The sequence below is a fragment of the Coffea arabica genome, chromosome 2c, assembly GCF_036785885.1.
Source record: "Coffea arabica cultivar ET-39 chromosome 2c, Coffea Arabica ET-39 HiFi, whole genome shotgun sequence".
NCBI classification, from domain to species: Eukaryota; Viridiplantae; Streptophyta; class Magnoliopsida; order Gentianales; family Rubiaceae; genus Coffea; species Coffea arabica.
Genome location: NC_092312.1, coordinates 53,091,507 through 53,104,263, shown reverse-complemented (window position 1 = coordinate 53,104,263; position 12,757 = coordinate 53,091,507). Strand labels below are relative to the sequence as shown.

The 12,757-nt window shown below is 41.2% G+C and overlaps 1 protein-coding gene across 1 annotated transcript; it reads left to right on the top strand.

The window, feature by feature from the left end:
- Positions 1 to 5,912: 5,912 nt before the first annotated feature.
- Positions 5,913 to 6,395, top strand: LOC140035697 (protein FAR1-RELATED SEQUENCE 5-like). Its single transcript, XM_072077029.1, has one exon. It carries the CDS (start codon positions 5,913 to 5,915, stop codon positions 6,393 to 6,395), a length of 483 nt encoding a protein of 160 aa, XP_071933130.1.
- Positions 6,396 to 12,757: the final 6,362 nt, after the last annotated feature.

Sequence of the window (12,757 nt, the reverse complement as noted above, 5' to 3'; positions counted from 1 at the left end):
AAAATAACTAATGTTTTTAACAGTCATTGACATAAAATTTGATCTCCGCAAATGGAGACTTTGGGTTGGTTACCATATGGATCGTCTTTTGTGAGTCAATAATTGAACGTACTCTTGAACATAACAAACCAAAAAAAAAAAGCCATCAGATGAGCCATGAAAACTCCATTTTCCAGAGTTTCTGGACAATATTTTCCTTCAGTTTCTCTACCCAATACATTTTTCATCTATAATAAATATCATACAAGTTTGTATAGGGGGCTCTAGAGACCCAAAAGAAAGAAACAAGTATATAGAAACTACTTAAAAAAGAGTACAAAAGTTAAAAAAATGAAAAAATAAAGTAGAGAAAACCTAAGATGAAGAAGGACGAAACCCAAGGAAGCACAATTGCCCTCAATGTTTCTCGGTGATGATCTTCTTTTAGCTGCATCTGTCTTGTGAGAAAGCATGGATAAAGAAATAAGGAACAATATAGGCACAATTTAGATATTAACCAGGTGAAAATTTTTGGGGAATAAAACCAATAAATATAGAAAGGAAATAAAGATTAAGAGGTAACAACGAACCAGATAGTTTGTGTCGCGCCCTATTTTTAATAAGAAAATAAAAGACGAGTTTAGAAAAATGGCTTTTGATTCAATTTTTGATTGGAAAATAAATTTTTTATTTAAAAAGAAAATGAAGAACATGGGTCTAAATAGGGCTTGAAAATGCGACGATTTGACCCAAAATATAGTTTAAAAAGGTTTTTTTGAATGAAAAATGGAGTCGCCACTTGGTATAGAGTTGAGGTGTATTAAGTCACCTAAAAATGAATTTTTAAAGAAAAATAGAAAAACCCTTTTTAAACGACTCCAAGTCTACGAAAATCAGAGAAAAAGATTCGGGAGTCACATTTGAAGAAAGGGAAGGCAAGGATAAGAATCCAAGGCACCCTTTCAACCTAACCAAGGCTAGTTGCGCGATTTAGTCAAAGATTTTCTTATTTTAACCTGAAGATTTATCACATTTGGATGTACTATATGAATGCAAACCCTAGACCTAAGAGGGCATCGGGGGGTCGAAATTTTTCTTTAAAACTCAATTGGTGCCAATCACAATAATTGTGATGCCCAATGTGAATCCTTTGGAGAGGTCACGAATAATACAAAAATATGAGACTCTAAGAAAAAAAAGGAAAATAAAAATAATTATACAAATATACGTGGCCTAAAGGAATGCATCATGTCGGGTACGGGGGACTAATGTTCGCGACTCAATTTTTCCTTTAATAGAGGGAATACGAGCGTGCTAAGGCTAGAAAGCCAAACTCGTTCATATCCCATATCCAAGGGGTTACTCCCTATCTAATCAAGCAAATACACTACCCTAATTCTAATTCTTAAATGGAAATGCGAGTCTAATGTCATGTTTTCATACAAAGGGGTAAGGAATATACATATAAGGGGAAATACGGGATAAGGGCTATACATATAAGGAAAGTGTCATACAACATGGTAAAGCCCTAAAAGTGAAAAAACATGCATGAGATGAAGTGATTTTATCACACAATCATGATCTAACGCTTGAGGGGCTCCTAAGGGTCTAGCGTTGGACTAGCCTATGTCTATGAATTCCTACTAGCATTGGACTAGTGGAAAATCGGAACAAAAGGGCCACAACTAGCATTGAACTAGTGTGGTGACATCACACATCGGTTACAATCAAATAAATCATGTAAGACCTAATAAAAGCATGTAAACACATAAATCACGTATAGCACATAACATATAAGCATGATATCTAGATGCAAGACCTTAAGAAAGTGGATAACATATAACACATAAGCATGCAAAACATACCAAGCAAATAAAGCAAACAAGCCCTAACTATTACATTGGGGGGGCTCTACTACAATCTAAGAGGGGAAAAAGAATAAAATAATTAATAACCTAGCTATTACAACCTTGGCATTAAATTGCCTTTCACAAATAATTACAAATTAAATTAAAATAAAATAGACAAAGATTGAAACAAAATAAAGCAAATAAAATAACAAAAACATTCAAAAGGCATGCAATTAAGCTCATGTAGTCACATAAGTGCACACATAGGGTCAAATAAAGTAAAAATAAAGGATTAGGGTGTACCTCCCTTGAATTGGGGCCCTAATGAAGTGAAATTACTAATTTACCCTCCAAAATAAAAGAAAAGGTCAAGGCATCACTTTAATCAAGAAATAATCACATGAATATGAAATTGAATCATTAAAAGCATTTAAATAACTAAAAAGTCCATATTCACCAAATGAGAACCCAATTGAAAGGGAAAATGAAAGTAAGGGGGGTCAATTTGATTGACTTTTCAATTGTTTGGGCCATAGTGAGACAAAAGAAAAATATGAGGGGTTAAGGTATAATTTTGGAATATTTCCATGCAAAATGCATACAAAAGCTCTGAAACGTTCTGCAACATGAAACATTTCTAGTGAATGCATTCTGTAACAAAAAACGCAGCCGCAAAATTTCATTTTTTGTATGTAGACTTCAACCTCAAACACCACCTTGATCAGTACCATTTTAACCAACATCAAAGCTTTAGATCTTAAGCAAAGAAACACAGCATTCAATACTCCAACACGTAAATTTCAATTCCATAAACTCCATTCCTTCTCGGAAGCTTTAGTATCAAAACAGCCAAGAAGGAATAGAATACAAGACAGGATATGCATGACCAAAAACACCCGAACAAATCTAATTTTCCCGAAACCAACTTCTAAAAACTTCAATCCAAATTTCCAGGAAGCAAACCCAGAACATCAAAACCAAATAAACACATCATATTAAAAGCATATCAAACCTGCTGCAATTTCATTTTCGCACACAAATTTCAGATTCAAACGCACACTTTAATCAAAACTTTCTCAACTAAACATCAAAGCTTTAATCTAGACAATAAGACCACTGAAATTTAACATCTAATCATGCAAAAAGAACTTCAGAATAGGATCACTAAGCTTTTATAGCTTTCTCCTTTCTGGTTTCCTTTCACTGCAACATTTTTGGTTGCTGGGTTTCTTTCTGCAAATTGCAGCCGCCATTTTCACAACTCTCAGCTACTCAGATCTATTGCACATTCAACATAGGACAGGAAAGAAAACTATAGCATGTAAACAAAACCCAAACCAGCCCTCTGACAAGAACACCGACTACCTTAGCTTTGATAAACCAAATTTCCAGGACAAGAACACGCAATGACTGGAGAGGACAAAACAACGAGAAAAAGGAAGAAGAAACAGAAGCATGCACAACTAGAGGAAATTCAGCTCTAATCAAATCAAGCACAACTTTGATCATCCTAAAAAAAATGCAGATGGCATGGTTTTAACGAAACCCAGCAAATAAGCAAAGGATCAGCTTTCAGTTTAGCAGATTTGGGTTCCATTTGAGCTTGAAATGAACAAGAAAAAGGGTTGAAGAGTACCTGAAAAAAGCCTTTTGGATCAAAATCAGGGTAGGAAAACGCGTGAAGAAGAGACTGCTGGAATCGTTTGCGACTTCGAACATGTAATAGGGAGTCGAGACCGACCAATTCAGGGCCAAATTCGAGGGTCTTTCTGATGTTTTCTCTCCGAGATTTCTGAACAAGAATTCTCCCCCTGACTTTGTAATTTATGTAGAAACCAAAATCCAATCGGATTAAACAACCAGACAGGAGATAATCATGCCGCAAGGTGTGCCAAAAATCAGCCCATTTTGTCGAAAATTTTGCGGAAATTTCTTCTTCCTTTTCTTGTTTTCTGTCCGCCGCCCCCAGCTCTTCACTCAGTTGTAGCTCCTCCTCTCCATCTCTTTATCTCCCGTTCAGCCGTCACCAATCTCTCCTCAGTCCGTAGGTTCTAGTTCCTTACTCTCAGCCGCCCCTTCTTTTCCAACCGTAAACAACCCCCAGCCCGTTATTCCTAGCTCTCTCTACTAGTGATTTTCTTTCTTTTCCTCTCGAAGTTCCCCTCTCCTCTGGTTTTCCTCTCAGCCATCTAGCTGTCCTCTTTCTCCCCTCTCCTTTTTGTTCACAGCCGACAATCTCTCTCTTAGCTTACCCCAAAAACCCCCGCCGTTACTCTCCTCTCACTCTCGATTCACTCCCCCGTAAGCCTCTCTTCAGCCGCCAGCCAAAAAATCCTCTTTCACTCCCTTCGGCTCTCAACTCTCCCCCCTTCATTTTCTATTTCCTCTGCCAAAAACCTCTTCCCTTTTCTTTTGGTCCGTCGCCTTTTCTTCCTTTCTATCTCTGTTCCAAAACCTCCTCCCTTTTCTTTTCCGCCGTCACCCCAATCTGCTTTCTATTCTCTCTCGCCGCCACCCTGATTCTCCAACCTCTGCCTCTTGCTTTTTTTTTTCCTTAGTCAGTTTTTCCTTTTTTTGTCCCTTTTTTTTCGTGGCCTTTTTTTCCAACCGGCCCCCCACTTTCTCATCCGTGGCCTCCCAGATACGGGGCAGGACTGGTCGTCAGGCCGATCGCTTCTGAACGGTCTCCTCACAAGACCCAAATGTGAGGCGAGAAATATTCCACGTCAGGAAGCCTTCAATAGGCCCCAAAAATGATGCCGTTGCAAACAAAAAAATGTTTAGCCAAAATGGGAACATGACGGACCAAACGGAAGAGTTTCAATTTTGAAAATCAAGTTGAAAATTTGAATCAGCCGCACAAAACAAAACTGAGGGAAGAGAGGAGGCATCCTGCTAAAAGTAACAATTGACAGAAAAGTGGGTGGAGAGAGCTGGAGTATGGTGTTGAGTGAATAAGGAAGAAAGTAAACAGAAAAGTGGAGAGTCACACAAAACAAAACTAAGGGAAGAGAGGAGGCATCCTGTTGAAGGCAGTAAATTGACAGAAAAGTGGGTGGAGCGAGCCGGGGTATGGTGTTGAGTGAATAAGGAAGAAAGCAAATAGAAAAGTAGAGAGTCGCACAAAACAAAGCTGAGGGAAGAGAGGAGGCATCTTGCTGAAAGTAGCAATTGACAGAAAAGTGGGTGGAGAGAGCTGGAGTATAATGTTGAGTGAAACAGTACAGTGAAAGTGTTGTATGCATTTTGAAACTGGGTATGAGAGTGTTGTATCCTTTTTGAATGTGTGCAAGGCAGGCGGCAAGGTAGAAGCGAATAGAGAAAATTCATCATCTCATGAAGCCAGATTTTGTCGTGCAACTTAATAGTAGAAGCAACTATGCTCTCTGAATTCGGTGAAACATAAAGCATATGGTTAAGACCAAGGTAACGTGACTGAATATAGTGTGTTAAATGAGTAATATGTAGTTGGTCCATGCTCATCATACAATCTTAGTTTGCCCCTCTCCTGACCATGCAATGTGTATAAAATGGAGGCGTAGGGTTGATTGAGGTGAAGTAGAGGAAAAGACATATATGTGAATAATAAAAGGATGTACCTGGTGTTGTAAGTTAATTACATGATGTAAGAAATATATTACAATGAGTAGAAAATACTTGTTTGGTCCTTAAAACGTAGAAATAGTAGAAAATGCCCAGTTGGCTTAGGCGGTTGTCATTAATGAATGACATAAGGTCCAGTGAACTAAAGAATGTAGAACCTAAATATAATCAGCAGAGTGGATCTATATACAGTTAAAATAGATTTACATCGTGTGATCAATACATTACAATCCGTATAACTTAGTGTACATAGAGTTCTATTAGTACATAGATAATGCCGTTGTTTTAGAGTAAAAGTAAGGTGATGTGATTCATTAATCGTATTGATAAGCATAATAATAGGATTTGGTATATGAGTAATATGTGATTCATGACACATTCTGAATGGTAATATACATTCATCTTGTCGTTTATGTATATACAATTCATGAAATGTTGCAAATTATGGTGTTTGATGCATAGTTGATAGAAGCAGAAGTAATGGATTGCAGTAAATTGACAGAAGATAAGATCCCTGAGTTAGGAATGGAGTTCAATAGTGAAGAGGATGCGTACAAGCTTTACAACAAATATGCCTTTAAAATGAGTTTTAGTGTATGCAAAAACTATCTGAATAAAGACAAAGATGGCGTGATCACATCTAGGAGATATAGTTGCTGCAAGAAAGGTGTGAAGCGCAAATACGAAGGTGATGCGATGCTAAAGAGGACACGAGCGCCGACGAAAATGGGGTGTGGAACTAAAATGATTATCGTGTTGCTTAGAGGAACAATGAAGTACCGTGTGCATGACCTTGTCTTAGAACATAACCATGAGTTGCACATTACTCAATATTCGCACATGATGCCATCACAAAGAAAAGTGAGTGAGGTTCAAGGATTCCAACCTGAAATAAGCAAGGATGCTGGATTTTCATTGAAACAGAGCCATGAACTTATGGGAAAGGAGACAGATTTTGGATAAGTAATGTGGGATATACACGGGATGGTAAATATTTATGCTACAACAATGTTATCGTTATACAGTTAACTAATCCATAAGTACCATTCACTGTAAAATTGTGAGAACCCGTAAAACCCTAATATTTTCCCTAGGGTTTATTTCCCCTTAATTGCATGTTTTCGGCATTATCTGGCTTAGAAATATTTTCTTAGTGGATTTTATGAGCAATTATAGTTTTAAGATGATTTTTCTAGCATTGGAGAATTTTTAGAAAATTAAGAGTAAATAGTGGACGTGGGACCCACTAGTGCGAAAAGTTCGGAAAAATTCGGCCAATAAGGTTAAGTTTCGGATACTGTTTAAAATTTATCGGGTGTTAAGAGATAAGTAGTGTGTGTGAAGTGATTGATGTGAGAGAGAAAAGAAATGATAAGATTGCATTTAATGTAGTGCCACTTGTCACCATGTCATTAGTCTTACTTTAAGAGTTACTATTCACCTTTTGACATTTTTTGACTTTTGACCCAAATAAGTAAATATCTTCAAAAAAATTCACCAAAAATTCTCTCATTTTCTTCCTCCATGGCCGGCCCTCCCTAAGCAAGAAGAAAGACAAAAACTCTTCAATATTCTAGCCAACTCCAAGCTCAAATCAACTAAACCACTTGCTTAACTTAGTTTTTACTCCATAAATTTCTTCCTTCTAGTGCTAGCAAGTTGTTTGGTGAACTTTGTTTGAAGAGCAAAGGTGTCCTACATCCCTCTCTCTCTTGATCTCTTGGTAAGTGTTGCTTGAACACCCTACTACCTTCAATAATGGTTACATGATGCTTAGAAGTGGCTTAAGTGGTTGAAAATGTGGTTTATCTCTTGGTTTGGCTTGTTTTGGTGAAGTTTTTATTTTATTGGGAATTTTTCTGGTTTAATATGATCTTGATGTTGGGGGCTTGTATGATGAATTGTAATGGTTGGAAATGGCTCTAGTGGATGTCAAATGTGGTTAAATGCAACTAATTTTGGATTTGGATGGAAAATTGGAAAGTTAGGGTTCTTGAAGCCCCAATTCTGTCCGGTTTTAGATCACTGTGTTAGAGGCCGAATTTGACTTTACTCAAAACATGAAAGTTGTAGGTATTGATGAGGTTGATGTGTCTGCAAAATTTCAGGTCATTTGGATTAATGTAGAATGAGTTATGACGAAATTACTGTAGCTGTTCTGCTTTGAGCAGAATGCGAAAACTGCGATAGTAATTGGCTATTTTGACTGGAATTGGTTTGGATTTTGGAGTTGGTGTCTTCTGATGAAATGTAGCTGGATGTCTTAGCTAACTTATGCCTTTGGAATTTCGGCATTTTGACTTGTATGGACTGAGATATACTGATTACAGTTTTTTGTGTTTTGCGAACCTGTTTTAGGAATTCTGGGTTAGTATTTGGCATTTTCGACCTAGTTAAGCTAGGAACTGGATTGAGTGGTCTTCTACATTATTGTAGCCCTGTTCCATAGCTTCGAAACGGTGGGTCTTACACCCCCAACCGATATTTGTAGTGAGAGTTGTACCATTACCGCATAATGAGTGTAAAACAGTTTTCTATTTGGGGCCAAGACTAAGGCCATTTTCTAATTTCTGGTTTGCTATTATGCCCATTTATGCATATGAAACCCTATTAGGGTTGTGAATTGGTGTTGTTTATGGCTCGGCATCGAGTCTCATTGTATGTGTTATATGTTCTAGGGCTTGAAGGTAGTGCACGACGGCTTGGTGATCGTGGTACATGAAATACCACTTACTTGCTTGGTGAGTATACCACTCACTAAATTGTTACTATGTGGCTTTGTTAAATGTTATGTGATGCCTTGATGGCTTATTCGAATATTGAAATTGATTAAGGTGAGGGTGTACTTGACCGCCCTCACCTCTTTTGATATTGTCACTGAATGGCTACCGTTTTATTGCATTACTGAACTTGATATATTGGTTGGTGAATTCCATTTCATGGAACTGAATTGATGTCGTTTGGACGATGTCCAACGGCCTTACTGCATTACTGAGCTCAACCCCGTTTGGTAGTCAATTGGATCGAGCCGGCGAGGGCTTGGTCGTGAAGATTGAATCGCCACGGGGACTGTACTGGGGAACCTTGTGGTAATGAGACCCTTGGTTCCGGTAAACTCGAGTATTACCAAAAATATTACTGAATGGAGTGCGGGCCCGGTTGGGGTATGTTGGGTGGAAGGAATGGAAGTAAAGAGTTGTCTACGGTTTGGTATTTTAACATTGACGGAGAGTCAATGAGGTTGGTTCAAGATTGCAAGCGTGGAAATGGGCTCTTGAGAGCCGACCGTATCCTTTTACCGTTTTGCTCCATTGCTTATTTGTGCACTTTAAATGAAGGTTCATTCTTATATGACTTTGATTGCTTATTGGGTGGTATACCACTGGGCTTTGGCTCATTCCGTGTTATTTGTTTTCCTTACAGGGATATAATTGCTTTTGAAAATGGACTGGATAGTCAATTGCCATACTGAGCTTGTAAATGTCTTTTGTATAGCTCTTGAAGTGAAACCCTAATGTATAACGGGTTCATTTCCTTTTGATAGGCAAATCGAATGTGTACTCCTTAATGAATGGTTTTGGCATGCCATTATGGTTGTAAATGTTGGTTTCCATTGTACATATATGCTTGGCTATGGTTTAGATAAATTTCGGCTTCGGTTTTCGTTTTATTTTATTTTATTTTATTTTGTGTTTTGACTTGTTTGCGCGCGAGGTTAAGTTCCGGAACGATTTAGATTGACGTAAACCGTACCGTTAGTCCTGGCGAGAGCTGGGCAGGCAGTCCGCTAACCCCTTTGGTTCGCCTTTGGGGAAGGTGGGGCTGTCACAGGTGGTATCAGAGCCTAGGTTTGAATTAGCCTGGGTGTTATAGGAATGCTTGATCTGAGGGTTTATTGTTTATGGTTTTTAAGCTTATTGATTCTTATTTTTACACTTTTGGTGTAGGATGGACAGTTCCAGTGGACCTAGTGATGGCCCTGCGGCCAAGCGACCCCGTGTAGCGCTTCCGATGATTAAGTACCAGATCCGGCCAAAGGGGGCCGTTATTCGTTGGAGCCCGTTTAACCGTCTTCGGCGGTGCGCGTGTAAGGAGAAGTATGCTTACCCGAATGCCCTTGTTTTGGCAGTTGTGAAGGAAAGAAAGGAGCTGGCAAAAGCTAATGCCAAGCTTGAGGTTGAGGTGAATCAATTAAAGGCGGCCAATGAGGGGCAAGCCAAAAGGATTGAGGATCTGAAGTACGATGTACTAGAGGCGGAGGATAGAGTCGATGACCTCTGTGCCCAGCTGAGGGAGGCGCGTGAGAGCGAGTCTAAGAGGGCTCGGAAGGTGAGGACTCGAGCCGCTGCAATCCTAAACCTCTGTGCCGAGGTGGTGGAAGGAGTGAGCGACAAGGACTCCTGTGCGGGGTCTGAGGCTAGGGTTGGATCCACTCCGTCGAGTGGGTCTCATAGCTCATCTTCGGGCTAGGTTATGACTTCTAGAGTTGTTATAGATAGTTTTGGTCTTGTGTATAGGGCAGATAGGGATAGAGCCTTAGCTAACCGTTTTGGATGTAGAGTTAGCTACGTGTAAATTTCTTTTGATAGGCCTATCCTCAGGTGGATCTTTTGTGTACGTACGTGCTTTGGCCGTACTTGACTGACTGCTTGTATATATGTTTGGCTTGTATATATGTGTGCTTTTGATCTTGTTTGAAATGCATCGTTATGTGCTAAGTGAAAGTTTATTTGCTACTTATATGCTTTGTTACTGCTTTGGTTTAGTAATCTTGCCTAGACCAAGTATATCTTATGGAAGGAACGCGAAGTGGTCGGGGACGTGGGCGCGGTATTAGGCAACCCACACCAGTTAGGGAAACGGGAGAAGCTTCTACTGGACCGAATCCTGAACCCCAAATAGACCCTAATGTGCAAATAGCTGCTGCTATGCAGCAAATGACCAACCTACTTGCACAGGTTGTGCAACAACAGGGCCAAAACCCAAACCCTAATCCCGGAAACCCTGGCCACCATATCGAGAGCGAAGATAGGGCGCTAGAACGTTTCCAAAAGTTTTCCCCACCAAAGTTTATTGGGGGACCCGACCCTGACGTCGCCGAGAAATGGCTGGAGAAGATGGTTGATATATTCGCGGCTTTACACTACCCGGACGAACGGCAGGTCACTTTTGCCGTGTTTCAACTCGAAGGGGCTGCCCGTTCCTGGTGGAACGTAATTAGACAGAAATGGGAGCGAGAGCAGACACCAAGGACGTGGGTGAACTTCATTCGGGAATTTAATGCCAAGTTTTTCCCTCCTCTAGTCCAGGAGAGGAAGGAGGACGAATTTATCCGGCTCCGGCAAGGGGCTCAGACGGTGGCGGAGTACGAGAGCCAGTTTACCCGCCTGTCCAAATTCGCGCCTGAACTAATCATGACCGAGCAACGAAGGGTGAGGCGCTTTATTCAGGGCTTGAACGTTGAGATCCAGAAGGACCTCGCGGCGGCTCAAATCACTACTTTTAGCGAGGCAATGGAAAAAGCCCAACGAGTGGAAAGTGCACGGCTACAGGTCCGAAACTTCCAGGCCAAGAAGCGTGGCTTTCCTGGGAGTACGTCTGGACAGGGTGAGAAGAGCACTCCCTCTAAGTTTGGACGGGGCATGGGTGGTGGTTGACAGTCCAGATCAGGCAGAGGGACTCCGTTCAGGGGTGGTCAAGCTGGGCGAGGACCGAGGGGAAACGTTCAGAGTAGCTCGGCTTCTGCACCTCGCGGTCCCTGTGGGCACTGTGGAAAGACAAACCACACCGAGGACAATTGCTGGAGGAAACTGGGGAAATGCCTGCGGTGTGGAAGTGCGGACCATCAACTGGCTACATGTCCGGTCCTGAAACAAGACGGAAAGGGGAGCCAACTACCGTCGAGGACCAATACTGGACCGGCCAAGGGAGACGGATCCAAACCAAAAGTTCCGGCTAGGGTATATTCCTTAGAGCCCCACCAGATCCCAGAGTCTTCCGAGGTGGTGGAAGGTACGATCCCTATATTCCACCGCTTTGCCAAAGTTTTAATTGATCCGGGTGCCACTCATTCGTTTGTTAACCCTAATTTCATGTGTGGCATCGATATAAAACCTGCTAGTTTACCATATGACTTAGAGGTTAGTACACCTACGGGGAATCAACGTTTGGTGACTAGTATAGTTTATAGGGATTGTGATGTATGGGTAGGTGAGCGGAGATTTTTAGGAGACCTGATTAGCTTGTCCATTAAAGGGTACGACGTGATTTTGGGAATGGACTGGTTAGCCAAATATAACGCCCAACTGGACTGTAAAACGAAAATAGTTGAATTTCGCATTCCTGGCGAGGCAACCTTAAGGTTGGATATAAGGGGTAGGTTAGCCTCATCTGCTCTCATTTCGGGCATTCGAGCTAGGAAACTGATAAGTAGAGGGGCGCGAGGCTATTTGGCCTTTTTAATTAATACCCCTACGGATAAGTTAAAAGTGGAAGACGTGGCCGTAGTGAGGGAATTTCCGGATGTGTTTCCTGATGAGTTAGTGGCCTTACCTCCGGAAAGGGAGATAGAATTCCGAATAGATCTTTTACCTGGAACCGTACCTATCTCCAAAACCCCTTACCGAATGGCACCCGCAGAACTAAAGGAGCTTAAGTTGCAATTGCAAGACCTTTTGGAGCGGGGATTCATCCACGAGAGTGAGTCTCCTTGGGGAGCTCCGGTCCTATTCGTGAAGAAAAAGGATGGAACTTTGAGGATGTGTATTGATTATAGGGGGTTGAACAACGTTACGATCAAGAACAAGTATCCACTGCCCCACATCGATGAGTTGTTTGACCAGCTGCAAGGAGCAGTGGTCTTCTCGAAGTTGGATCTCCGACAGGGATACTATCAGTTATTGATAAAGAAGGAGGACATCCCGAAAACTGCTTTCAACTCGAGATACGGGCATTACGAGTTCGCCGTTATGCCCTTTGGATTGACTAATGCTCCCGCCGCCTTCATGGACCTAATGCATAGGGTTTTTAAACCCTATCTAGACCGGTTTGTCGTGGTGTTCATTGACGACATTTTGGTCTACTCTAAGTCACGTGAGGAGCATGAGGAACATTTGAGAGTGGTGTTGCAGACCTTGAGGGAACATCAGCTATACGCCAAGTTTAGCAAATGCGAGTTCTGGTTGGAGAAAGTGGCATTTCTAGGGCACGTGATCTCTCATGAAGGTATTTCGGTGGACCCGGCGAAGGTTGAGGCCGTGACAAATTGGAAGAGGCCAGAAACCCCCACGGAAATTCGTAGCTTTCTAGGGTTAGCTGGGTACTAC

What these genes read in the sequence shown, in the direction of transcription:
- LOC140035697 (XM_072077029.1), top strand. Translation starts at nt 5,913, where the DNA reads ATGGATTGCAGTAAATTGACAGAAGATAAGATCCCTGAGTTAGGAATG.